The sequence below is a fragment of the Podarcis tiliguerta genome (genome assembly GCF_965153285.1).
Source record: "Podarcis tiliguerta genome assembly, chromosome: 2".
Taxonomy (NCBI): Eukaryota; Metazoa; Chordata; class Lepidosauria; order Squamata; family Lacertidae; genus Podarcis; species Podarcis tiliguerta.
This window is the reverse complement of record NC_139535.1, coordinates 102,543,781-102,570,045: the sequence shown is the minus strand read 5'-3', so window position 1 is coordinate 102,570,045 and position 26,265 is coordinate 102,543,781. Positions and strand designations below refer to the sequence as shown.

The window sequence follows — 26,265 nt, the reverse complement described above, 5'->3', positions numbered from 1 at the left end:
GAAGCCACACCTTGGTTTTTGAATGGTTTCGGGAGTAAAACGGACTCCTGGGACAGATTAAGTTTGCGAACCAAGGTTCCCCTGAATTTGTTCTCAAGAGCCCTACCCTTTGCTCCACAATGCGTTGATTTCCTGAAGTAACTATAAATTTCCAGACTGCTAGCCATGCTAAGTCTCTTGGAGTCCTGCAGTACCCTAATGACGAATACATTTATTAAGGCATAAGCTTCTGTGGACACAGTCCTGCTTTGTCACGATGCACGAAGTGAAATGTTAGTTGGCAGGTAAATAATGGGGGAAACTGTAAGGGGTGTGTGTGTTTGAATCCCAATGAGATGCAAAAATGAAAGTCAGCGATAATTAAATGTGTGTTAAATAGGCACACTTTCTGCTGCGGCTATCAGCAACCAGGCACACCTCCTCCATCATGCTCCAGCTGAGAGCCGCTGCTATGGATATAAAGCTAAGTTATACAGCGGTACCTCAGGTTACATACGCTTCAGGTTACAGACTCCGCTAACCCAGAAATAGTGCTTCAGGTTAAGAACTTTGCTTCAGGATGAGAACAGAAATCGTGCTCCGGCGGCGCGGCAGCAGCAGGAGGCCCCATTGGCTAAAGTGATGCTTCAGGTTAAAAACACCCGTTTCAGGTTAAGAACAGACCTCCGGAACGAATTAAGTACTTAACCTGAGGTACTACTGTACTGTATTTCAGGCATAGGCAAACTCAGCCCTCCAGATGTTTTGGGACTACAATTCCCATCGTCCCTGACCACTGGTCCTGTTAGCTAGGGGTGATGGGAGTTGTAGTCCCAAAAAGAGCTGGAGGGCCGAGTTTGCCTATGCCTTTTGTATTTGAATGAAGCTGCCTTTGGAGAGAGACTTATAAATTTCCCGTTGCTGTTTGGAGGTCACCAGGTTTGGCGATAGCTCCCAGATTCTTGAAGCTTCACCTTCATAAGCAGGATAAAAATTTTACGAAATAAAAATAAAACAAGTAAGTTCTAAAAATAAAGAAATTCACAGTTCTAAGGTTTTATATAGTTCTGGAATTTGTAGACTATATTAGAGGACAGAAGAGGGCAAAATCTGGTATTAATCAGATTATTTTTCATTTAAAAAAAGTTGTGCAAGTGAATTCTTGGGCAACTCACCGTTGGTGCTCACGCAAACCGCTTTATCTCTCTGCAGGGAATCAGCGCCATTCTGCTGCGCCACACAAACACCTATACTGTCTTTTTTGTCCGGCTGACCGACTGTTTCAATTCTGGGGAGAAAGTTGGATGCATTTTGTGCTATTAATATAAATTGCATCAGTTTTTATCAATGACAATGCACCTTTCTTATGGTATCACCCACACCCTGAAAATTATGGCAACAATTTTCAATGGACGTTTGCCTCAGTTCAGCGGCAGTAAATTGGTAGAGGAAACTTTATTGCTGAATCTGCGGCTCGTTGGAATGGCTGCCTCTTTGTTAAAGTGGAGCAAACTAAAGCAAAAAAAACCCAATTCATAAAATCCCTCTAGGTGAGGGTTTGCCCATTCATTCTCAGCACATGGAACCACACTATGTGCAACTCATTCAGCACTGAAGTAAACTGGCAAAACTGCGACAGCTCAGGGTGTAAGCTGATCGCATGGATTCATGGGTCATGTGCCATTTTGGATATAGGCACATCTAAGAATGTTGAACCATCACACAGATAAAGAGATGACATTCAAAGTGCTGAGGGATCACATTAGGAAAGAGACACAAATTATTATTACTTATTAATTAATTTAATTAAATTTTGTATACTGCCCTATTCAAAAAAAAAGATAAAGGACCCCTGGACGGTTAAGTCAAGTCAAAGGCGACTATGGGATTGTGGCACTCATCTCGCTTTCAGGCTGAGGGAGCCGGCATTTTTCCACAGACAGCTTCCCAGGTCATGTGGCCAGCATGACTAAACAACTTCTGGTGCAATGGAACACCGTGACGGAAACCAGAGCGCACGGAGATGCCGTTTACCTTGCCGCTGGAGCAGTACCTATTTATCTACTTGCACTGGCTTGCTTTCAAACTGCTAGGTTGGCAGGAGCTGGGACAGAGCAACAGGACCTCATGCCATCACGGGGATTCGAACCGCTGACCTTCTGATTGGCAAGCCCAAGAGGCTCAGTGGTTTAGACTACAGCGCCACCCACGCCCCCAGAAGGAGCAGAGCAGCAATCTGCACTTCACATTCCTTGAAACTTACACTTTTGGCGCACTTTCGAACTGCTAGGTTGGCAGGAACTGGGGCAGCGCAATGGAAGCTCACCCTGTCATGGGGATTTGAATCGCTGACCTTCTGATCGGCAAGCCCAAGAGGCTCAGTGGTTTAGACAACAACGCCACCCGTATCCCATGAACCCTATACACTATATCCGCAGGTCTTAGGGTGGTTCTCAGGATAAAATGACGATATAAAAACATAAAATACATACTCAAAACAAAAACAACCCAATATTTGGCCACATCATGTTCCTAGACCCCCAGGCAAACAACCACAGGTGCTTTTTTTTAATATTCTAGTATTCTTACAGTTTTAGACAGTTTCTTTTTTATTTTATGAAAAATGTTTTTCAAGTTTTAATTAGTCTAGTATTCATTCTGATTCAAGTTAAATAACCCATTTATCTTCCCATTTCATCAATGCGTCATACGCACCGCTATGTGAAAACAATGCATTATCCTTGTTCAGAGGGTTATTAATGGGGAAGACATCATTCTTTTTCCCCTTTCAAAAAAATCCCCACCATTCATGGAAGAATGTTATCTGCCTGACCAATGAGACAAAACACCTGCAGATTGGACCTATGCAAGAAGAGGAGCACATTTACAGCCCTGCTTCTTGCCGGTTAAACATACCAGTGAAGTTGTAGACACTGATCATAGTGGCAGACATAAAAGAAAACACACCAGTTTATTTTGGAGATGACGCAATTTCCTATAGCCAGCAATGAAAACAAACTGGATATGGAACATGTGTTGAGCGATAAGTATCGCTTGAAATTTTCAGGAGGAAATTACATTTGTTTTGCTTGCTTTTTTTTTTTTTAAAGAACAGGTTGGGTAATAATGAGACGCCTGTCAAGACATTTTGAGTACAGCTCAAATTTGTAACCATATTGCACTGCAAATACTCCCACCAAGCCTTCCTGTCTCCCAAAATGTGCATTGCAAAATGGGGGGCAGCGTAGGGAAAACCTAAATCTCTTCCATCTGGAAGCAATCTAGCTCTCTTTGGAAAAGTAAACCCGAGAATTACAATCAGATTTTGTCAGCCAATGTTGTTGGTTTTTTAATGTGTTTTTTTTAAAATACGATTTTAAACTTCTGCACTTATTTATAGCCATTGGCTCAGATGTGCTTAAACCAGACAGCATTGTCTACTCTTGCAGAAGCTCTCTAGGATCTAACGCAGGCAGAGAAGAGTTTTTTCTAATTACCTGTTCCTTTTAATTGGAGATGCTGGGAGCTTCTGCATGTGAGGCATACGCTCTACGACTGACCTATAGTTTCTTCCCAAGTTGTGGGGAGGGGGAGGCAGGGAACAACTATGGACCCAACAGCATTTCATTCAGTTAATTAACTACTCGCACACGGAACGCTACTGTGTTTGGGGAATGATGGCTCTAGAAACTGAGTTGATGTCGGCCGGCAATAAATCACACCATTCTAACAACCCTTTATTAGCAAAAACACAACCTTCACATTTCACCCTTGGCTGAGTGTCAAGCCAAATGAGCACAGCAGCTCATCTCATCCCCAGTAGGCCTTGCCCCATGATTCAGTTGCCGAGGCTGAAAGTCCCCACCTCCCCACAGCCATCTAAGTCACCTCCTCTCCAGGGCTTTCCCCAAGCAATCAGAGACTGCACCTATATGCTGTTGCTCCACCTGTTTCAGTCCTCTTCTGGTTCTGGGATACCAGCGGGGAGGGAAGCTTGTCAAAGCTAGAGTGGGAGACCCCTGTGTCTCACCATCCTGACCCAGCGCTGCCTCTTGGCCTCCCTCCTCCTAGTCTCCTGCTTCAGCAGCTGCTTCTGATTCTAGACTTCTCTCCGTCACTGATTCTCCCAGCTCACTAAGCCCTGTTGCCTCTTCCTAGTCTTTCCCCTCTTCTCCCTCTGACCACTCATTAATGTCCTACCCCCACCCCTGGGCTCTGAGCCTTCTTCCCTTGGTTGTTCCCCAGCTGACGCCTCCCACCATTCCTCTGAGTCCATGACAGGTAAACGCACCCATGACGGATGAACAGCGGGGGCTGTAAAATGACTGACATCACCCTGAAGAAAGACCTCTGTCAAAGCAATGCCTGAGTCAAGAGACGCATCCGTGGAAGAGTAATAAAAAAGAGTGAGCCTTGTGGGTGAAAGAGCTCTGAGGCAGCGTGTTGTTTGAAAACATTTCTGTCCCATTTTTCTGTTTAAAAAGCATCCAGGGAAGCTCGCGGCAGCAAAACGCATTTTAAAAACAGCCATTCCTACTCCCACTGAAAGGAAGGAACAGTAGGCAGAGAGGAAAAACACAAAAATGAGGGGAAAGAAAATGAATCCACTAACACCCTAAGGACATGAAAAGGTTACTCTTCAAAATGTAACTTGGAACAGTCTAAATCTGTGAGGTGGGCGTCCATAAGAGAACACGAGCAAACCGACTCTTCTGCAGTGGCTCCAAACTTTGGAACTCCCTGCTAGTAGAACTGCGGGAGACAGCTGCACTTCAGCCTTGTTGCAGTGCCTTAAAGACTTGTTGGTTTTAGCTGGCCTCCCCAGAGCAATTTTTTGTCTCGCTCACTGGATGGAGGCAGGATTCTCGTTATGTTGCTGAAGTTATGTTGCTGAAGTTCTGAGCCTGTTTTATTATTGGCTTTAATAATAATAATAATAATAATAATAATATTTTATGTATACCCCGCCCTCCCCAGCCAAGGCCGGGCTTAGAGCAGCTTACAAGCAATAATAAAAACAAGATGAATGATTACAACTTATAAGATAAGGATAAGGTAGAGGGAAAGGATTTGCTGAATAAATAAATTGAATTGGAATACAAACAGGGGAGGTGTGGGGAGGTCCGAGAAACAAGCAAATGCAAGACATATTATGAAAATCGAATTGTTTTTTTAACTGTTTTTCTTTATTATTTTTGTAATTTTCTTCTTTCTTCTTTTTTGTGAAAATCAATAAAATATTACTTTTAAAAAAATGATTACAACTTAAAAACAAAAATAAAACACAACATTAAAATAATGGAACAGCCTTGGCTGTTGCTGTAACTTGCGCCTCCATGGAAAGGGAGGCGTCAAGGATTACACCCAAACTCTTAACGGAAGGCAATAGCACTAATTGGGCCCCCGCAAGAGAAGGGAGTTGGTCCCTCAACCCCATGCCATCCCGACCTAGCCATAGGACCTCTGTCTTCGAAGGATTTAGTTTCAATCGGCTCCCACGAAACCATCCAGCCACAGCTTCCAAGCATCTGGTCAGTGTGTTCGGGGCCAAGTCGGTGTGGCCATCCATCAGCAGATAGAGCTGAGTGTCATCAGCATATTGGTGACAGCCCAGCCCGAAGCTACGGATAATCTGGGCAAGGGGGTGCATAAAGATGTTAAAAAGCATCGGGGAGAGAATTGCGCCCTGTGGCACTCCACACACCAAGGAGTGGCGTGACGACATTTCCCTCCCTAGTGCCACCCTCTGTCCCCGACCAGAGATAAAAGAGCACAACCAGTTACGGGCTATGCCCTGTATCCCCACGTCTGCGAGGCGGTGGTCCAGAAGATCATGATCAACCATGTCAAAGGCTGCTGACAAATCTAGAAGGATCAGCAGTCCTGACCCGCCTCGATCCAGTTGTCTACGGAGATCATCTGTTAGGGCAACCAGAGCCGTCTCCGTCCCAAAACCAGGACGGAAACCGGACTGAAATGGATCTAATGCCGATGTTTCCTCCAGAAACCTACCAAGCTGTTCAGCAACCGCTCTCTCAATTACCTTACCCAGGTATGGAAGATTTGAAACTGGGCAGTAATTGGATAGGTCTAAGGGATCTAATGAAGTTTTCTTTAAGAGTGGACACACCACTGCTTCCTTCAGTTCCCCTGGGAATGTCCCCATGTCAAGGGGCAAATTGATAATTTCAACCAGGGGGGTCCACGCAACATCTGGACACTCCCTAATCAGCCAAGACGGGCACGGATCAAGGAGGCAGGTGGTGGGCCTACCAACTTGGAGAAATCTATCCACATCAGTAGGGAGTATCCGATCGAAATGGTCCAACACTGGACCCGAAGTCAGTCGAGGGGCCTCCAGTTCAGTCACTGTATCTAAATTGGCAGGGAGGTCACGGCAGAGCAACAGGACTTTCTCCGCAAAAAAGCTCGCGAATGCCTCACAGCTGTGGGTCGAATTTGTGCTTAAATTTGGTTGTCCTCCTAACGACGTTATTGACCTAATTATTCTAAAAAGTTGTGCCGGGCGAGAGCTAGCGGATGCAATGGAAGCTGCAAAGATTTCTTAGCAGCTTTCATAGCCATCTCATAGGCTTTCATAAGCGTCCTATAAGATGTTCTTGAGGCTCCGTCACGAGTCCGTCGCCATACTCGCTCTAGCCGTCTGAGATCCCGCTTCATTTTCCGGAGCTCCTCAGTAAACCAAGGGGCCCGGTTTCGACGGGGTCGCAGAGGGCGCTTAGGCGCGATCTCATCAATGGCTGCCAAGAGCCGGTTATTCCAGTCCTCAACAAGGTCATCTAATGAGTCGCCAGGAGGAGCAGGGTTCCGCAAGGCTTGTCGGAATCTATCAGGATCCATCAGTTTTCGCGGACGAGCCCAAATAGGTTCACCACCCGAGCCGGGGAGGAGCTTAGTAGTAACTGATATTTTATACCTGCAGTGTTTTACGATTGCTTTATTTTTTAGGGTTGTTATTATTTTAAAAACGAAAGAAAAACGACACCCCACCTTTCTCTGGTCGTGGAACTCAAAGCAAAGCTATGCGAGGTTCTCAGATGATGACCCATTCAGGCGCTGAACAGACGTAGATTAAGCTCAGCTCCAGCAAGGCGGCTGCATTATGTGCTCTCAGGGGGTGGGAATGTGGATACACTGACGGAAAGTCAAGAGGGGAGGAGGGCAGCCACACCCAGCTTCAAGACCTGGGTGCAGCAGCCAAGTAGGTCCACTCCTGGGTCTCCTAGCTGGAGAAGGAAGGAGGATGCAATGTAGGGCCTCTGCCAATAGCTTACCAGGGCCATATGGAGCTGGTTAGAGCGAGTGGGAAGCCTATTGAATGAGGCTTCCTAAAGCTAAGCATCTGTGTAATCAGAGACTCAGTCTCTTACCCTACTAATAGCAACTGGCACCAGGGCAGCTCCACAGGGTCCCTTCCTTGGCCCAAACAGCATCGCCCTGGGGACAGGAGCAGTGCCAGAATTTCTAACATCAAATTAGAAAGTTTAAGTCTGAAAGCCAACATTGCCTGAGCAGCCGCCTCCCGCTGGGAGTTCCGCTGAAGTCAGCCATCCGTAGCATAGTCGGATCTATAATTAAGGGGGAGGTGGCAAATACTGGACACAAATGAACCAGCAACTGCAGCTGGAATCTTTGCAACGGCTCCAGCGGAACGAGCGAGCTCCTCTGCCAAGGGAGGAAATGACTAGATAAGGGATCACTCAGGACAATTTAGGGCACTGTGGGCTTCAAATATCTTTGAATTAAGACTGATGGGTTGGGTGGGTATGGTCCGTCTTGGAATCTAATGAAAGAAGAACGTAGAGAAAAGCTGGGCTGCAGACGCCCCACCTCTGCTCTGACCCCAGTCTGCACCACTATTTAAGAGAAGCAGCAGTGTCAGGGATCTCTGAGGGTCAGCAGCGTGCAGCCCTTTATCCACGCCAACCCTTGGCCAGTGTTCGAAATTAGCCAAGTGCCAGGCGCATTTTGCACCAAACTAGCGGCCACTTGCGACCAAGTAAAGATGCCTGGGGATCAGGATGGCACCTGACCTCTCCACCATCTGGAGGTGCGTGCCTGGGGATCATTGGATCTTGACTGTTTTCACACACTAATACTGCATGCTGTAGAATTCTACCGGTTATATTTCATCTGCCCAATCGGAATGAATTTCAGGAACCAAAATGCATTTTTCTGTGCAGCCTGAGCACGACCTGTGAACAACGTTATATTTAATTGTTGTAGCTTGTCTTCACTTACCCCACCCCACTGCCCCACTCACAGTTGTGAAAAGTATTCTCACATTATGAATGATCCATGGCACCGTTAAGAAAAAGAGGTTGGGACAGGCCAGTATATATATATGTGGACTGTCCCTGGATAAAGTTACTTTTCTTCTTTAAGTCCTCAAAGTTCTTAACCTAGCTCAAGGTTGTCATCTGATCTAGCCAGATGTTTAACTGAAAATCAATCACAGTCAGTCCATCATTCGGAAAAGAAAAGAAAAAGACTTTTAGAGCCATCTTGCCCCCCAAAAGGCAACTAGACATTCCAATTTGGCAACTGTAACCTTGGTTTAAAGAGCCACATGGTGCCTAGGTTATATATCTTGAGTTTCTAACACTGCCCTTGGTGCTACAGGTTTGCCCCTTTTGTGCTCAAGGAATGCTGGGTAAAATCAGACAATGCGTCAAACTGAGTCAAAACAACAGGTGGCCAGATCTCTCAAGGACATAGCAGTCAATTTACAGATTTGAAAATAAGGGACCAGCAGCCTCAAAATAAGGGATCAGCAGCCAAAATAAGGGATGTTCCGAACACAGGTAAGTTCAACTTCTGAGCCCCTCCGAGCCAAAGGCAGAAAGCCCAGCCAGCATCCAAACGAAGCCTCAAGCGGTGGTTCCTACAGCGCAGCAACCCGGCAAAGGGGATGTAGCAAGGAAAACCATCGCCACCTCTCCACTGGGAAGCGCTGAGCAAAGGTGAGTCCCCAGGCAACGCGGCTGATTTGATCGGCACAAAGCATGCAAGCTCCACCACCCCCAGTCGTTCTTAGACTCCTTATTGGGTGAGCAACGCAGCCAAGCAACACAGTTGGAGCCTCCCTCCTCCCTGGCCGGCAGGAAGGGAGGGAGAGGAGCTGCTTCCTTTGAAACCCGGGAAATTTAAGGGACATCATCAATAAGGGACAGCAGTGGGACACAGCACTGGGATAAGGGAGTTTCCTGCCAAATAAGGGACGGTTGACAGCTATTCTCAAAGAAGAAAGAAACAAACGCAAGCACACACACAAAATCCTGCTGGGGAAAACATGCTGTGGCACGTTAGCTAAGCAAAACGACTTACCGGAATGTCAATGTCTGACCGCAATAGTAGGTTGGAGCTCTGGAGTACAGCACCCCGCCCACTTGTGAATCATTTCGAAGCGCAATGTTTCTTCGGCTGCTCAAGCTATAGCCTTCAAAGCCAGGCGTCCATTCTAACAAAGGAAGGGCAAACAGGAACTAGCACACACGTGCACATCACTCGGAGGTGCAAGGTGGCCGTGCGATGCAACACAGCCTTCCCAGGATGTTGGGACCCCAGCTCACCATCTAGGAAAAGAGGGGCTGCAACTCTCATGTTTAGAGAACGTTTGTCTGCACTTCCAAATGGGAAGACTGCATTTTTTTGAAGTGGGGGCGGGGGACTCCACACCAGCAGCGTTACGAAGATGACAAGTCTCTGTTCCTAAACACACCTACATCCGGACTCAAATATGTACACTCACAGAGAGGTCCAGCTGGAATCAATGCCTAAGCGCAGGATCCAAGTGAGTCCTTTTGGGGGAAGTCCTCTGCAAGCCCTCGCATCAATTGGGCATCATGATGGTAATTATATTAATAGTTACCCAAAAGACCTATGTTGGCACCCAGTACATTTCCAAGCACAATTCAAAGTGTTGGTGCTGACCTTTAAAGCCCTAAACAGCCTTGGCCAAGTATACCTAAAGGAGCGTCTCCACCCCCATCGTTCAGCCCGGACACTGAGGTCCAGCTCCAATGGCCTTCTGGTGGCTCCCTCACTGCAAGAAGTCAGGTTACAGGGAACCAGGCAGAGGGCCTTCTTGGTGGTGGCACCGGCCCTGTGGAATGCCCTCCCATCAGATGTCAAGGAAATAAACAACTATCTGACTTTTAGAAGACATCTGAAGGCAGCCCTGTTTCGGGAAGTTTTTAATGTTTGGCGTTTTATTATGTTTCTGTATATGCTGTATATGTATATCTTGTGAGGAAAGCAATGACCAACCTAGACAGCATCTTAAAAAGTAGAGACATCACCTTGCCAACAAAGGTCCATATAGTAAAAGCTATGGTTTTCCCAGTAGTGATGCATGGAAGTGAGAGCTGGACCATAAAGAAGGCTGATCGCCGAAGAATTGATGCTTTTGAATTATGGTGCTGGAGGAGACTCTTGAGAGTCCCATGGACTGGAAGAAGATCAAACGTATCCATTCTGAAGGAAATCAGCCCTGAGTGCTCACTGGAAGGACAGATCGTGAAGCTGAGGCTCCAATACTTTGGCCACCTCATGAGAAGAGAAGACTCCCTGGAAAAGACCCTGATGTTGGGAAACATGGAGGGCACAAGGAGAAGGGGACGACAGAGGATGAGATGATTGGACAGTGTTCTCGAAGCTACTAACGTGAGTTTGACCAAACTGTGGGATGCAGTGGAAGCCAGGAGTGCCTGGCGTGCTCTGGTCCATGGGGTCACGAAGAGTTGGACACAACTAAACAACTAAACAACAACATATGCTGAAAGCCGCCCAGAGTGGCTGGCGCAATCTAGTCAGATGGGCGGGATACATATAGTAAATAATAATAATAATAAATGCAAAGAATAATACCGTGGGGCACCAAGGTGGAACGACCAGTCTGAGAAACACTCCACGGGCTCCATTCTTGGCGGCCATCTCCTCGTGCACAAACCCTGAACTGGTAATCGACATTGGGATCAATATGGAGCACTATGAATTCTGTGTCCGAGCCGACATACACATCTTCAAAGTGGCTGGCCGTACTCTTACGATACTGAAGCCTGTAATCCTGTGGCACAAAGTCCTCATCAACCTGAAACAGAGCCCAGTTATTGGATTAACACACTGCCTTTAATCTTCCTCCAATTCAACTACCTTACTAGCTCTCCAAAGTGAAATGTTGGCAAGGTAATATTGCAAAGCACGTTATTTTTTTCTGGCTCAGGGTCACACGGGTCGGGAAGTCCTGACGAAACCTCTTCCAAGGGGAAGGAGGGCAACGCAAGCTCTCATGTCACAGCAGCGAAAGGAGAAAAATCTTAGTGGTAATTGCTTTCTGCAGCAAATAAATAAATAAATAAAAATTAGGGTGCCCAGAAAGTTCAGTTGTGTGTTCTGAATAAAAAAGCGTAAACAGATCATTATGCAAACCAATGTTCGATTTGCAAGGGACTCAGTTTGCATGTGTCATTTGAACTCACTCTTTGTAATTTTTGTGGAAAGAAAAAGAAACAGGCATGGGGGCTCAAGAACCTGTTTAGAAAAGCATTCCCTTGAACTTTAAACTACCGTATTTTGTGCTCTATAAGACTCACTTTTTCCCTCCTAAAAAGTAAGGGGAAATGTGTGTGCCTCTTATGGAGCGAATGCAGGCTGCACAGCTATCCCAGAAGCCAGAACAGCAAGAGGGATTGCTGCTTTCACTGCACAGCAATCCCTCTTGCTGCTCTGGCTCCTGAGATTCAGAACATTTTGTCCCCTTGTTTTCCTCCTCCAAAAACTAGGTGCGTCTTGTGGTCTGGTGCGTCTTAAAGAGCAAAAAATACGGTAACTGATCCAACTGTTCTAATTGTATTTTGAGTCAGTTTAATTCCTATGCTTCTGAAAGGGCTTGTTTTTACTGTATGTCTTAATCGTGGATGGTTTTTAATTATTTTTTGAGGGCATTGTTTTATTGTGAAAGTAAATTATGTTGTGTGTCATTTTATACTGCTTAGAAGCTATTTTGGCATGCAAATGGCATATAAGTAAATAAACAAACAACCTGCACAGTTTCAGAAGGAAAAGGACGGAACAAAGGAGAATGGCAGTCAAGAATTGCAATAAATCGCAAGGAAGGGAAAAGGAAGCCATGCAGACCACCAAAGTTTCCCTTGAACACTGGAGTTTCATTGACTGCAGCATAAATCCTGTCGGAGGCAGAGAAGACCAGGAAGCAGCTGATGACATGATGGTCCTATATTATTACTGCATTGACAATCCTTGTGGAGTTGTGTTTTCTTTAATGGGTTGTTGAGGGTGCTTACTATTGTATTGCATTTGTATCCTGCTCTCCTATACAGCAATGTTATGTGTAATGTTCCTAACCTTGGCCTAAAGACGTAATAATAATAATAATAATAATAAATCAATATGTGAACATTGTAGCTGTTTGCAATCATTAGCGGGATATCTGTCTTCACTCACTATGTAGGCTGGCTACTTCTTTTTTTAAAAAGCAAAAAGTTATCCAAAAATGCACTGTATATCTGTTTAGGGAACCATCTCAAAGTAGGTATTTGTAAGCCACACAATCATGGAGTTAAAAACTGCTACTTGTAATATGAATTCATGAGAAAATCTTTAATTTGTGGAGAATTATTCCTGAGTCTATAAAATATGAAGCAATGAAACATACTGTAATTTCAAAAGGGGAATAATTTGGGTCAACGCACAGAGAGAGGAAGGCATCTTTTCTGTACCCTTCTTCTTGCTTTTGCTTATAGATGCTGCAAGTTAATTTTGGTTTTGCAAAGAACTTCAAGACGTCTGCAGAAACTGTCCAAAACATTCCATGGCAAAGCAGAAAAAGACAGATTTTTGAAAACATGGAACGCAAAAAATATCATAGCCAGCTAAGGCTGCAATCCTACACCCCACTTACCCAGGAGTAAGCTCCCCTGAATTCAACAGGACTTACTCCTGAGTATACATGATTAGGATTGGACTTTCAGTCTATGAGGTCAGAGTAACTGCAAACTGTCTTGCCTGAGAATCAATAATCACAAACTGTCTTAAAGGTAAAGGGACCCCTGACCATTAAGTCTAGTCGCGGCCGACTCTGGGGTTGTGGCGCTCATCTCGCTTTACTGGCCAAGGGAGCAGCCATACAGCTTCCAGGTCATGTGGCCAGCATGATTAAGCCGCTTCTGGCAAACCAGAGCAGAGCACGGAAATGCCATTTACCTTCCCGCCAGAGCGGTACCTATTTATCTACTTGCACTTTGACGTGCTTTTGAACTGCTAGGTTGGCAGGAGCAGGGAGCTCACCCTGTCGCAGGGATTCGAACCGCTGACCTTCTGATCGGCAAGCCCTAGGCTCTGTGGTTTAACCCACAGTGCCACCCACTTAAACGAAAGTGATTAAAGTGATTAAAGCACAAACAAAAAGAAAGTAAGTGCATATTGGAGAATGATCTTGAAAAGACTCTTTTCCACCCACCTTGCACCACTTAACAATGATGCCCCCAGGCTTCTCAATCAGCTCTTCTATCTGTATTGGTGGTCGAGATGCTACTGTTCCATGGTTAAAGATCTGATTTCTCACTACTGTAAGGAGAGAGTCATCCAACTGGGCAGATAAACAAGGCACATCAACTAAGGATGGTACTTCTGGCAAACTAGAGAGAGAGACAGAGAGAGAGACTATTCAGCACTGCTAGTAACTTGATAAGCAACTGTTTTCAAAGAATCAACAAAGGTTTGGCGCTCTTGATTTGATTACAGAGACAGAATTTACAAGAGAGTGCACATGTATTTGATTATCTCCCCAACCTCAAAAAGCTTTTTACAAAACCCAAAATTTAGCCTACTTGAGTTTCATAGTACAGTGGTGCCTCGCAAGACGAAAAGAATCCGTTCCGTAAGTCTCTTCGCCTAGCGTTTTTTTTGTCTTGCGAAGCAAGCCCATTAGCGCTATTAGCGGTTTAGCGGCTATTAGCTGCTATTAAAGGCTTAAGGGATTAGCGGATTAGCTGCTAAAAGGCTATTAGCAGCTTAGTGCCTTAGAAAAAGGGGGTGGGGAGCGGGAAAAAACCCCAGGAATCGCAAGACATTTTCGTCTTGCGATGCAAGCCCATAGAGAAATTCGTCCTGCGAAGCACCTCCAAAATGGAAAACCCTTTCGTCTAGCGGGTTTTCCGTCTTGCGAGCCATTCGTCTTGCGGGGCACCACTGTAATCTCTTCTGAAATCCAGGCATTTCAAATGATGACCAGACAGTGCTTTGAGTTGGAAGGTTAAATGCTGCTATGAACACCAGTCTTGCTAGTTCATGTACTAACAGGCCAGGGAAGTCTAAACCAGCGTTGCCCAACCTTGCACCTTCCAGATGTTCTGGACTACAGCTCCCATCAGTCCCAAAACATTTGGAGGGCACCGGGTCAGGAAAGGCTGGTCTAGACTGTACCTTAAAAAAAAAGAAAGGGTGTTTCTCATTCAGATCAACTGTCCTAAATTGGGGAAAAGGAGCTCTAAATCAACCCTGACACCCATTATCATCCAGTCACACAAGTATCAAACTTCCACCCTCAATTCACGGCTCTTACCCAGGGTCAGCAAACTTTTTCAACAGGGGGCTGGTCAACTGTCCCTCAGACCTTGTGGGGGGCCGGACTATAGTTTAGAGAAAAAGAATGAACAAATTCCTATGCCCCACAAATAAACCAGAGATGCATTTTAAATAAAAGGACACATTCTACTCATGTAAAAACACACTGATTCCCGGACCATCTGCGGGCCAGATTTAGAAGGCGAATGGGCCGGATCCAGCCCCCGGGCCTTAGTTTGCCTACCCATGCTCTTACCTATCCAGCTGAATATGCAATGCCTTTTTGGTAAAGCTGCAAAGCTTGTCACTCTCCTCCCCTGTTACACCATGGATGACAGTTTCTCCTGGAATAAAAAATAAAAATTAAGAGGTTCCAATTTAGAAAAGTCCCCTTCATGGATCACTGCCTTGCCGTGGCGAAGGGGCTTGAAGAACTCAGAGAAGCTATGAACTATGCCAAGTGATCCCTCTTGTTGTTCTGGCTTCTGGGATAGCTGCGCAGCCTGCATTCGCTCCATAAGACGCAAACACATTTCGCCTTACTTTTTAGGAGGGAAAAAGTGAGTCTTATAGAGCAAAAAATACGGTACCATAGGTCCATTTGGTTCCTTCCACCCACACCTCGCTTGGAGGTGTCTTGTATGTTTATATTGGTACCTAAGCAGGAGCAGTCAACTGTCACCTAAGATGCAGGGGGCATCATTGGCAGAGGAGTGGGGCAAGACAGTGTAATCCCTGCATGCATGCTGTAAACAAGTGAGGGGTTTTTGGGGGAAGCCCCCATGCTCAAAAAGAACTGGCATGTTTTTAAGATGGCCTCCTACCTTCCCGGAGGAGTTCATCAGCTGTGCCAACACCCTGTTCTATTAGCTTTCGGCACTCGTCCAAGGGTTTGATGCTTTCCTCTTCGATGGCATCTACTTCTTGCAGCAAGGACACCAACCGCTCATCCAGAAGCTTCCTCAAGGTCCCTTTCAAGTCGTTAAAATGCTGTTCAAGTACATCCCTTGTCAGTGCCGCACTCTCTTTGATCTGGAAGGAGACAAAAGGCATGAGAAGCCCGGCCAACTGGGGCAGGGCCAAAACCAATCGGGCTCTTGCCATTCAGAATTTGTTGTACCTTGGTTTTCGAACAGAATGCGTTCCAGAAGTCCGTTCAACTTCCGAGGCAAAGTTCGCAAACCAGAACACCTGCTTCCAGGTTTGCAGCGTTCGGGTTCCAAGTTGTTTGTGAGCTAAGCTGTTCAAAAACCAAGGTATGACTGTAGTAACATCACAGGGTTCAGGAGAGCTCTCAAAACCATGTAGCACAACAGAGAAAAATTACAGGAATACAATTATCCTCATCATCATCATTAATTTAATTACTGTATTTTTCGCTCTATAAGACGCACCAGACCACAAGACGCACCTAGTTTTTGGAGGAGGAAAACAGGAAAAAAATATTCAGAATCTCAGAAGCCAGAACAGCAAGAGGGATCGCTGCACAGTGAAAGCAGCAATCCCTCTTGCTGTTCTGGCTTCTGGGATAGCTGCGCAGCCTGCATTCACTCCATAAGACGCACACACATTTCCCCTTACTTTTTAGGAGGGAAAAAGTGAGTCTTATAGAGCACAAAATACGGTATTTATACCTGTCAGAAAACGAGAATGAACAGCCCAATCGGTATTCCTAAATCTAAGAAACAAGGTCTCCAAAGTAAAAACCACTCGCTTCTCAAAGTTACGGTTAGCTCCATGGGGAAGGGGGAAGAGACATATCCCCCCTCCCCAGGCAGTTTAACAACTGGATTGGGGAGCAGGGCTATAAACACATTTGTAAGCACTTTGTGAAACTACAATGTTATTCATTTATTTTCATAACCCATGTTCTTGAATACACAGACACCTTGACATTTTGTGCTGATCCCTACAAACTATTTTAACAATACGATTTAGACTGGCACAGGAAGGAGCAGCATCTCCCCCTCTCGTCGCTGCAATTGAACTTGGTCTCCTTGCATCCAATTTAAAGTTTAAAAAAGAAAACAGAAGAGCTGATTACAGGTCTTCCCACCCCACATCTGGCGCAGCCTGTGGATGTCACTTGGCATCGCTCATCAAAAGGATCTGCACTGCAATGGGGAAGCAGAATGACTACGACAGAATTAGGCGGAACTTCCCCCCCAGAACTCCACACATCCTTGATTAACAAAACAGAACAAAGCATCTTGCTTACATTAAGGAGAAAAGCAGCGTGGGCAGTTTCTGTCCTGAAAACCAGGCATAAAGGGGGGGGGGAAGAGTGATTGGGCACAAGTCATTCTCATCCCTTCCAGAAAGGTCCACTGCTGCCACCCTCATTTAATCAACAGCTTCATGCAATCAGCAATGCAACGATGCAAGGAAAGAGAAGCCAGTGGCACTAATTGTACGGCAACGTGCCTAATTTATGCTAAGCAGAGCAGCCGAATTTCAGAACAGACTTTCTGTGAGCAATCACCTCCGCAAGATGCCAAAATGATTTTGCAATAACCATTTCACATGATAAAGAATAGAGCTAGTTTGTAAATTTAATCTGGTTTTGGAAAGAGAATTAAGCTACTCAGTAGGAGAGAAATCAATCCTGGTCCAGATGGAAAAGTTGTTTAAAACGTTTCTCTCAATCAGAGAGGCTGCAGAGATGTTAGCCAGATGTAACTTCTTGATCTTCAGAAAAACACAGGATGCTCTACCATTATGTAAAGCTCAACTTCCTCTTTAAGCCACATTCAAAGGACTTTGAAGTCCCCTTGCAGTTAAGACTTCACTTGCTCTTTCAGTGCTTCAGAAAAAAAAAAGGAAGTATACATAAAACAGAAGTGGCAGGAAAAAGAGAAGGGAAGCACTATTTTCTCCCCCTAGATCTTTCAGGCCAGATCCTCCACCATGGTGTGCAAGGCAAAAAAAGGGACATAGGGCCAGGTGGCTGCATGAGTAAATCTCAACTTATCAGCTGGTACAGTATATTATTTATCCAGCACAATAAATAAAGCATCCAGTGGAACAAACCACTGATGCAGCAACTCAGGACAGAACAACTACAGTAGTGTAAGGTCTCTTAAAAATTAATCGCATATATTATCCTTCACTGAAACAGATTCCAGGGCTGTTTACCAAGGTGATGAAAGGTGATGTAATGAAAGCTACATTCACATTGGAATAAAAAGAATATACTTTTTAAAAAAAGTTAGCAAAGGAAACAGTTCAAACAGCATATAAAATGCCTGGGCAAGAAAAAAAAAGTATTTACAGTGGTACCTCAGGTTACATATGCTTCAGGTTACAGACTCCGCTAACCCAGAAATATTGCTTCAGGTTAAGAACTTTGTTTCAGGATGAGAACAGAAATTGTGCTCTGGCGGCGCGGTACTTCAGGTTAAGAACAGTTTCAGGTTAAGTATGGACCTCCGGAACGAATTAAGTACTTAACCCGAGGTACCACTGTACTTTAGGTCAGGGATGGGCAATCTGGGATCCTGGAAAGGTTGTTGCGAGTCCAACTCTTATAAGCCTCAGCCAGAATGTTCTCTAGAGTTCTAGATTTCTTCCATCAAGCAGGCAGTCACACAAGATGGTCTATAATACAGCCTCCTCCATTTCTATGAATTTATGAGCAGGCACTTGCATGAATGGACAGTTGAGTATGAAGAGGGATGCAGAACGCAGAAGCAGAGTGGAGAAAAAGTAACATTAAGTGTGATTCCATCAATTGCGTCAGGGATCCTTGCAATACTTTGGTCAGAAAATGCAAGTACTGTATCTTATTCAGAAACGTTAATGCCAAGGCTAATCAGAGAACAGGACTTTGGTTAAGAACAGGATGCCATCTAAGATGCCAGCTTGCCCCGGCGTAAAAAACACTGCCTGCAGGCAGCTACATTTGATTAGAAGAGGCTTCTTGCTTGCACATCTGGGGCAAGCAATAAGTGTCTCTAGGCTACAGCTCTGAGTTGGTTCTGTTTTCTCTTATTTGGGCCACAAATGATGACCAAAAGCCCATGTGGACAGGTGTTCTATCTAATATTGTGGACCAGTGAGTTATGTGGACTTGCTTGAAAACTTGGGTAACTATACTGCAAATTCATGTTTTTAACAGAATCTCAATACTAAAGGCTCCGTTGTCCCAGGATTCCTGGAGCATGTCAGTCACAGCTTGGACTAAGGAAGATTAGGCCAAGAACAAGAATGCTCCAAAAAGAACAAGGTTATTCACAGCGCCCAATCAAAAGCAAGTCATTTTAAATTCAATGAGGCTGATGCCCAGGCACGTGGGGAGAAGGGTGCAGCCCCAGTTAGCTCCATGGCTGATCTTAAATCTCTCCAGTCCAAGTTCAACATTATAACCATTGCACCACACTGGCCCTTGACATTCTCCAGGTTCAAATCAACACCTGGCCTTAAAGTCAACATATGGCTATCTCACTGCCTGAACAGCATCAACAATGGAAGTAACTACGCCGATCCACCTACAGTTGTTTGGATTAGAGAGATTAGATGCACAAATACAAGGCCAAATAGCATCTGGATTTTGCAGGAAACATTTATCTGGCACTAACAGAAGACGTTGGCAGCAACAGGCACCAAGAGTCTGAGAAGTTTTAGAGATAAGCAGTTGTAGTTAAATACTGCCTTTTCTGTGGTAAAGAGAGTGCCATGAAAATATTGGCTAAATGAAAGCAGTTACAGTGGTACCTCGGGTTACATACGCTTCAGGTTACATACGCTTCAAGTTACAGACTCCGCTAACCCAGAAATAGTGCTTCAGGTAAAAACTTTGCTTCAGGATGAGAACAGAAATTGTGCTCCGGTGGTGCGGCGGCAGCAGGAGGCCCCATTAGCTAAAGTGGTGCTTCAGGTTAAGAACAGTTTCAGGTTAAGAACGGACCTCCAGAACGAATTAAGTACTTAACCCGAGGTACCACTGTATTGGCTGTTGCTGGAGGCACAGAACTAACAGGCCAACAAGACAGCAATAGACAAGAAGTTTTGCTTTCATTTACCAATCAAATTCTGGAAGATTTCACTTCTGAAATTAATCACAGTTTAGCATGTCATCTGAATCCTATAAACTATGGTTAATGTTTAAGCAAGGGAGCTTCATAGCACCCACCACCTAGCATGTCCAAGCTTTCCTTTTACATAAAGGAATCAGTTTTACTCAATCTGCCCTGACTATCCAACTGTGGGAACTTGAAAGACGTGCACATACATGCTCACAAAATTATGGCTTTGGAGCCAAAGCTTTCAAGAAAAATGACAGTGACGCATAATGGTCAAAATACTCCACTGCATCCTATATGTTGAGGTTCGTGTAAGAGAGTGTAGATCCACCAAGTTTGGTAACCTATGAAAGCATTTCAGCCACTATGCTAAAGTTCACGGCTACATAGAAAAATAATTGAGAATGAGAGGAGCATAACGCTTTCAGAGCAATCACTCAGTCTTAGCCTTCCCCTGCCCTTGAGCCCCTATAACCCAAATATCAACATGTGCCCTGATAACAACTCAAAGAAATCAAAGCAAGTATTCTCAAAACAGTACTGAGCTTAAATATGCACACACAACACTAGGTTAAACAGAAGGCAAGACCAATAAACCAAATGTTAGAATGAAGTATGTGCAGTACAGATTTCTCTCTTGATTAAATGCTCACACCACCAACGCATGTTTTCAATGTTGCTTACACTGTGGCAAGCAAGACTGGCTGTTGTACAACCCTGTATGTAACCGTGGGCACTTTTCCAGATTGTACCTTGATGATGAAACTGTTACATTGTTGTAGACATTTCCTAAGGCTGAAATTCAACACCAACTTCCTTGGAAGAAAATCCCACTCAAACTAACCCTTTGTATCCGGCTGCAGGTCTTGTCTGCATGCAAGAGTAGCCTAGCTGAAACAGACCACCAAAGATCTACCAACCAAGGAATTCAAGGAAGCTTGCCAGCCTACTTCCTAATAGCAACTGCTCTTTAGTAGCAAAGTGCCTCTGAACAGGTTGGTCTCATTAGGTGACCAATCCTCCATACTGTTGTCTAATCCACTTTTAAAGTCAAACAAGCCATTGCCCATTCCAGACACAAGCCACTGGCAGTGAACCCAGTGACCTGATTATGTTCTGCGAATATTTATTTCTAAATAAAAAACCCTTTCCTCACTGGGAAGGAGCTCCAATCCCTTATTTAACCACGCTACAACAAGGCAGCACATTCCGGATAGGTCAAGCAGGCTTTTGGAAAAGAATCAATGAGTACAAATCTGTCGTGGTGAAATGGCAATATTAAAAAAACCAGCTGATTCCTGTTGCTGATCATAAGGGGGGCATTCTTGAACAAAGAGATTTCAAAGGGAGCTCCAATGTAAAGCAGATGGATTACAATTTATTAAGAGTTTCTTTTGGGTCTGTACAAAAACAAGAGTTTCCTGTCTCACTGCAGATATTAATTAACCCAGTATTGCTAAGTTGATTGTGTTTCACCTGTCACTTCTGCTATGAAGAGAAAGGTCACTGTGCTTATTTTTGCACACCTTCAAGCTTTTATTGAATTGTCCACTATCTGAATTTTTTTGGACTTAATTCCCCCCTAATCTCACCGATTACAATCCTCCTGCAAGTGGGGATAATATTTCATGCATCTGATGAAGTGGACCCTATTTAATGATAAGTTTGTTACTTCTTGCTGCAACACAAACTAAAACGGCTACCTCTCTGACCGTTACTACAGTGAGGTGCATATTCAGTGAAATAGCTTTTATAATTTATGTTTGTCTTTTATATAATTTCAGAGTTATTTAATTAACCTGGTTCTAAAGAGGCAAAAACATCTTCAAACATTTGGAAGAGGTCAGCAAGCAGATCTAAGATCTACTTAATTCCTGTCTATTTAAGACACACAGCTGTCTGAGCTCATTAAAAATTAGGTCCTATAGGGGTCATGCTTGCAGTTCTTGATCATAATCAAAACAAGCAAGAACTTCTTTTCAAAATACAAAAAACAATGTGCAGCCAGCTACATAGATATCCATGGATGGAAGCCTCAATGGAACTCAGCTAACTCCCCCCCCCCCCAATAGCTATTGCTCTTAGATGCCAAACTGAGTCTTTGACCCAGGCAACATAATGCCCAGTTTTGCCCTTGGCTATGGCACAAGAGCACACTGATGATGCCTATTATTATTAATAATAAGTGGGCTTTTTGAACAGGAACTCGGGGCATCTTGAGTTCCCTTACCTTTTTTTATTAAAAAAATCAAATTAATAATAATAATAATAATAATAATAATATCTGGGGGGGCCGGAACGGACATACACCCTATACCTGAGACCAAAATCCACCTATACCTGTAATCAATAAATTTGTGGCCATTTCTGATCCATATCATTGTCTGCTGAAGTTCCTTAATCACATACATATTAATATTTTGCTACCGCCTGCGGGGTGTCTATGTGTGTGGGGCAGTGGCGTAGCGTGGGGGGTGCAGGGGGGGCCGGCCACACCGGGCGCAACATCTGGGGGGGGGGCGCTCACACTCGCAGATCTCTGCCCCTACCTGGTTAGGGGGCTCAAATTACTTGCCTTGCCCCGGGTGCTGACAACCCACGCTACGCCACTGGTGTGGGGGGGGGGCACTAGGCCCATAATTAACCAACTAACTTTCAAGGTGAGTTCCCCCACCTTTTCCCCAGGAAAAAAAGCACTGATTATCACCACCATCATCATCATTTATTAAATTTGTATACCGCCCTTCACCCAAAGATTACCAAGGTGGTTTGTGGCATGAAAAATTCAAAACGAGAACAACACCACAACATAACCACCCAACACCATCCCACTTACCATTCCCCCCCCATTCCCTTCTTTCCCCCTCTTTTCTTCCTACAAAAAAAAAAAAAAAGATTCTCTTCTATCCTATTTCCCCTTTGTTTAAACCAGTTCATGAACCAATAACTTATACACTGACCACTAATAATGAACCATATTACTCCACATTTATTATGCTATTTTTTCTGACATACAAATGACATGAGAAAACTTGGCATACTTATTTGTATAACATTATTCTTGTTTTATAAAACCTCATAAAAAGTTATTCAAAAAAAGACGAGAAGAAACTCAAGCAAGATTGGATAAAATTTATAGATTATGTCAAAGAACACTGTAAATATGTTAAAAGATTAGCAGGATTGGTGTAGCATTTATGAAGTAATTTGATATCTTAGTTAAAAAATAAGAATTAAAAAATGAAATGCAAAAGTAATTGTATGCAAGGGGAAGAAATGCAAAAATAAAATAAAATTGGAAACCAGGGGGGACGCGGAAAGTCAGACAAGATGAATTTGGTGTCAAGATGAATGGGAAAATGTTGGTATCTGAAGAAGTGTGCATGCACACGAAAGCTTATACCCAGAATAAACTTAGTTGGTTTCTAAGGTGCTACTGGACAAATATTATACACACACACACAGTGGTACCTAGCCTCGGGTTACATACGCTTCAGGTTACATACTCCGTTAACCCAGAAATAGTGCTTCAGGTTAAGAACTTTGCTTCAGGATGAGAACAGAAATCGTGCAGCGGTGGCGCAGCGGCAGCAGGAGGCCCCATTAGCTAAAGTAGTGCTTCAGGTTGAGAACAGTTTCAGGTTAAGAACGGACCTCCGCAACGAATTAAGTACTTAACCTGAGGTACCACTGTCTGTGTGTGTGTGTGTGTGTGTGTGTGTGTGTATATATATATATATATATATATTTAAAGCAACGTACTTTCAAATATATATATATATATATATATATACACACACACACACACATACACAGACAGTGGTACCTCAGGTTAAGTACTTAATTCGTATTTATATTTAAAGCAACGTACTTTCATATATATATATATATATATATGGAAGTACGTTGCTTTAAAAATCTTGGAAAATATAATAATAATAATAATAACAATGTTATTCAAAAAACGAAAAGAAAAGAGAACAACAAAAAACACAACGCAAAAACCCAGAACAAACTAATAAGCCCCGCCTAGCAAACACGTTTAAAAGGATGTTCAAAAAAGCTAAAGAAATAGCTAGAGAGAGGGATAAAAACGTTTCCTCCTGGCGCCCTCGGGAGGAGCAGCAGCCGTCGCTGCAGAGAAGGCGCAAAAAGCCCTGTCAGGAGTAGAGAAGGAGCAATACCGACACCATACCGAATTGCCCCGACCCTCGGCAGGGATATCTCAGCTGCAGCCTGAGAGGGGCTCCGCAGCGCTTTGCAACACCTCCCGGTCCCCTTCAGCTGCTCCACCCCCCGCCCCGCGCCCCCGTTACCTGCTGCCGGGCCAGCTGCAGCCCCTTCAGGCGCTGCTGCAGCTCGCGGCGGTAGGTGCGCGCCGCCTCGACGCTCTCGCGAGCCTCCAGCAACAACGCCTCCGTCTCCATTCCGTCCCCGTCGGCGGGGACACAGAGAGAGAGGCTCGCAGGCCGCGGGCGGACCTACTGCTGGCAGTGGCCTCACACCCGGAAGCGGTCCGCATCCGGGCACCCAGCGCCGTCGGCAGGCGCAGGAAAAGGGCGGGGTTCGGGGGTTCACCCCGCCCCGCATCCCCTTCGCCTCTTCCTGGCTTCGCGCCCGCTTTTTTTTTGGCTCGCTTTCTCTCGCAGAGGCATCGCAGGGCGGGGCACGGAGAGGAAGTTGAGACAATGGGTAAATTAAGACGGGAGTCTTAGTTACTTGGGGGTTTTATTTATTTATTTTGCTATAAAAATGTTCAGTGATGCATGCCTGCGGCATGCAATGAGCAATACATTGACTGAGTTCAAATTGTAAATACAGTGGAACCTCAGGTTGCATACGCTTCAGGTTACAGACTCCGCTATCCCAGAAATAGTGCTTCAGGTTAAGACTTTGCTTCAGGATGAGAACAGAAATCGTGCTCTGGCGGCGCGGCAGCAGCGGGAGGCCCCATTAGCTAAAGCGGTGCTTCAGGTTAAGAACAGTTTCAGGTTAAGAACGGACCTCCAGAACAAATTAAGTACTTAACATGAGGTACCACTGTATGGTTTTTTAAGCATCACCTCCTGGCAAATAGAAGTGGAAGAAATGGAGGCAGTGAGAGATTTTACTTTCTTGGGCTCCATGATCACTGCAGATGGTGACAGCAGTCGCAAAATTAAAAGACGCCTGCTTCTTGGGAGAAAAGTAATGACAAACCTAGACAGCATCTTAAAAAGCAGAGACATCACCTTGCCAACAAAGGCCCATATAGTTAAAGCTATGGTTTTCCCAGTAGTGATGTACGGAAGTGAGAGCTGGACCATCAAGAAGGCTGATCGCCAAATAATTGATGCTTTTGAATTGTGGTGCTGGAGGAGACTATTGAGAGTCCCATGGACTGCAAGAAGATCAAACCGATCCATTCTTAAGGAAATCAGCCCTGAGTGCTCACTGGAAGGACAGATCCTGAAGGTGAGGCTCCAATACTTTGGCCACCTCATGAGAAGAGAAGACTCCCTGGAAAAGACCCTGTTGTTGGGAAAGATGGAGGGCACAAGAAGAAGGGGACAACAGAGGACGAGATGGTTGGACAGTGTTCTTGAAGCTACGAACATGAGTCTGACCAAACTGCGGGAGGCAGTGGAAGACAGGAGTGCCTGGCGTGCTCTGATCCATGGGGTCACGAAGAGTCGGACACGACTAAACAATCTGGACCAAGGGGTCACGAAGAGTGGGAAACAACTAAACAATATCTGGATTTACAGTTCTTGATGGGAAATTCTTCAAAACAATATGGCACTTAAAAAAAAAAGCTGACAAATTCTAGTCTGCATATTCTTTCAGCGCAACTGCATAAACAATTTCCTATTTGTATTTACAGCTTTTTTGTGTGTGTTTATACTATAAACTGCCCTGTGATCTTCGAATGAAAGGCAACATATAAATTTAATAAATACTAGTAATAACTACAAAACAGTATTGAAGTCAGAACTAAAACAGCAACTATTTGTTTTTACAAAAATGCAACCTCTTATATGAAAAATGACAATAATTTTTAAAAATTCTAAACGAAATGATAGAGGTGAATACAACACAAGAGATAAATATAAAATTATTTTACAGATTAGTTGTTTAAGAGCACAACACGCCCAAAATAAAAATGACATGCCATTTCCCCCAGAGAATTGTGGGAACTGCAGTTTTTCCCCAACACAGAACTACAATTCCCAGCACCTTTAATAACACATTTTACAGTTCCCAGGATTTGATTATTATTATTTTGAAAAGTCATTCCTGCATTGCAGGGAGTTGGACTAGATGACGCTTAGGAGGTCCCTTTCGAACTCTACGGTTCTATAATTCTATGTGCGCCGGACGTGCTTTAAATGCACGGTGTAGGACCTGTCAAGGGAGCTCCAGCCGCCGGCGAACTGCAGTTCGAAAAAGCCGCGCGTGAGGCTTTTTCCTTCGAGAGAGGCCAAGTTCTCGCGAGAAAACAGAAAAGCAGGAGGGGGGGTTGGGGCGCGATTCCACCCCGAGATAAGTCTGGTCCCTTTACAGTACATTGGGCTGGGAGCAGCTCACGTGACACGGGAGAAGGTTGGGGGGAACGAAGGCGGCTGCGCGCTCCCCTGTCACGTGAGCTCCAGAGGCGCACGCCCCGCCCACCGCAGCC

The 26,265-nt window shown here is 44.7% G+C and overlaps 1 protein-coding gene across 1 annotated transcript in view; it reads right to left on the bottom strand.

Moving 5' to 3' along the window:
- CRLF3 (cytokine receptor like factor 3) overlaps positions 1-24,117 on the bottom strand; it is a 28,797-nt gene extending 4,680 nt beyond the window's left edge. The window contains exons 1-7 of the mRNA XM_083427792.1: positions 23,924-24,117; positions 15,411-15,618; positions 14,843-14,930; positions 13,481-13,658; positions 10,870-11,092; positions 9,328-9,460; positions 1,155-1,267 (exon numbers count right to left, since the gene is read on the bottom strand). Of these exons, the coding sequence (XP_083283918.1) occupies positions 1,155-1,267; positions 9,328-9,460; positions 10,870-11,092; positions 13,481-13,658; positions 14,843-14,930; positions 15,411-15,618; positions 23,924-24,034 (1,054 nt within the window). The 5' untranslated portion in view covers positions 24,035-24,117. The remainder of the gene's footprint in view (positions 1-1,154; positions 1,268-9,327; positions 9,461-10,869; positions 11,093-13,480; positions 13,659-14,842; positions 14,931-15,410; positions 15,619-23,923) is intronic.
- Between the last annotated feature and the right edge of the window lie 2,148 nt (positions 24,118-26,265).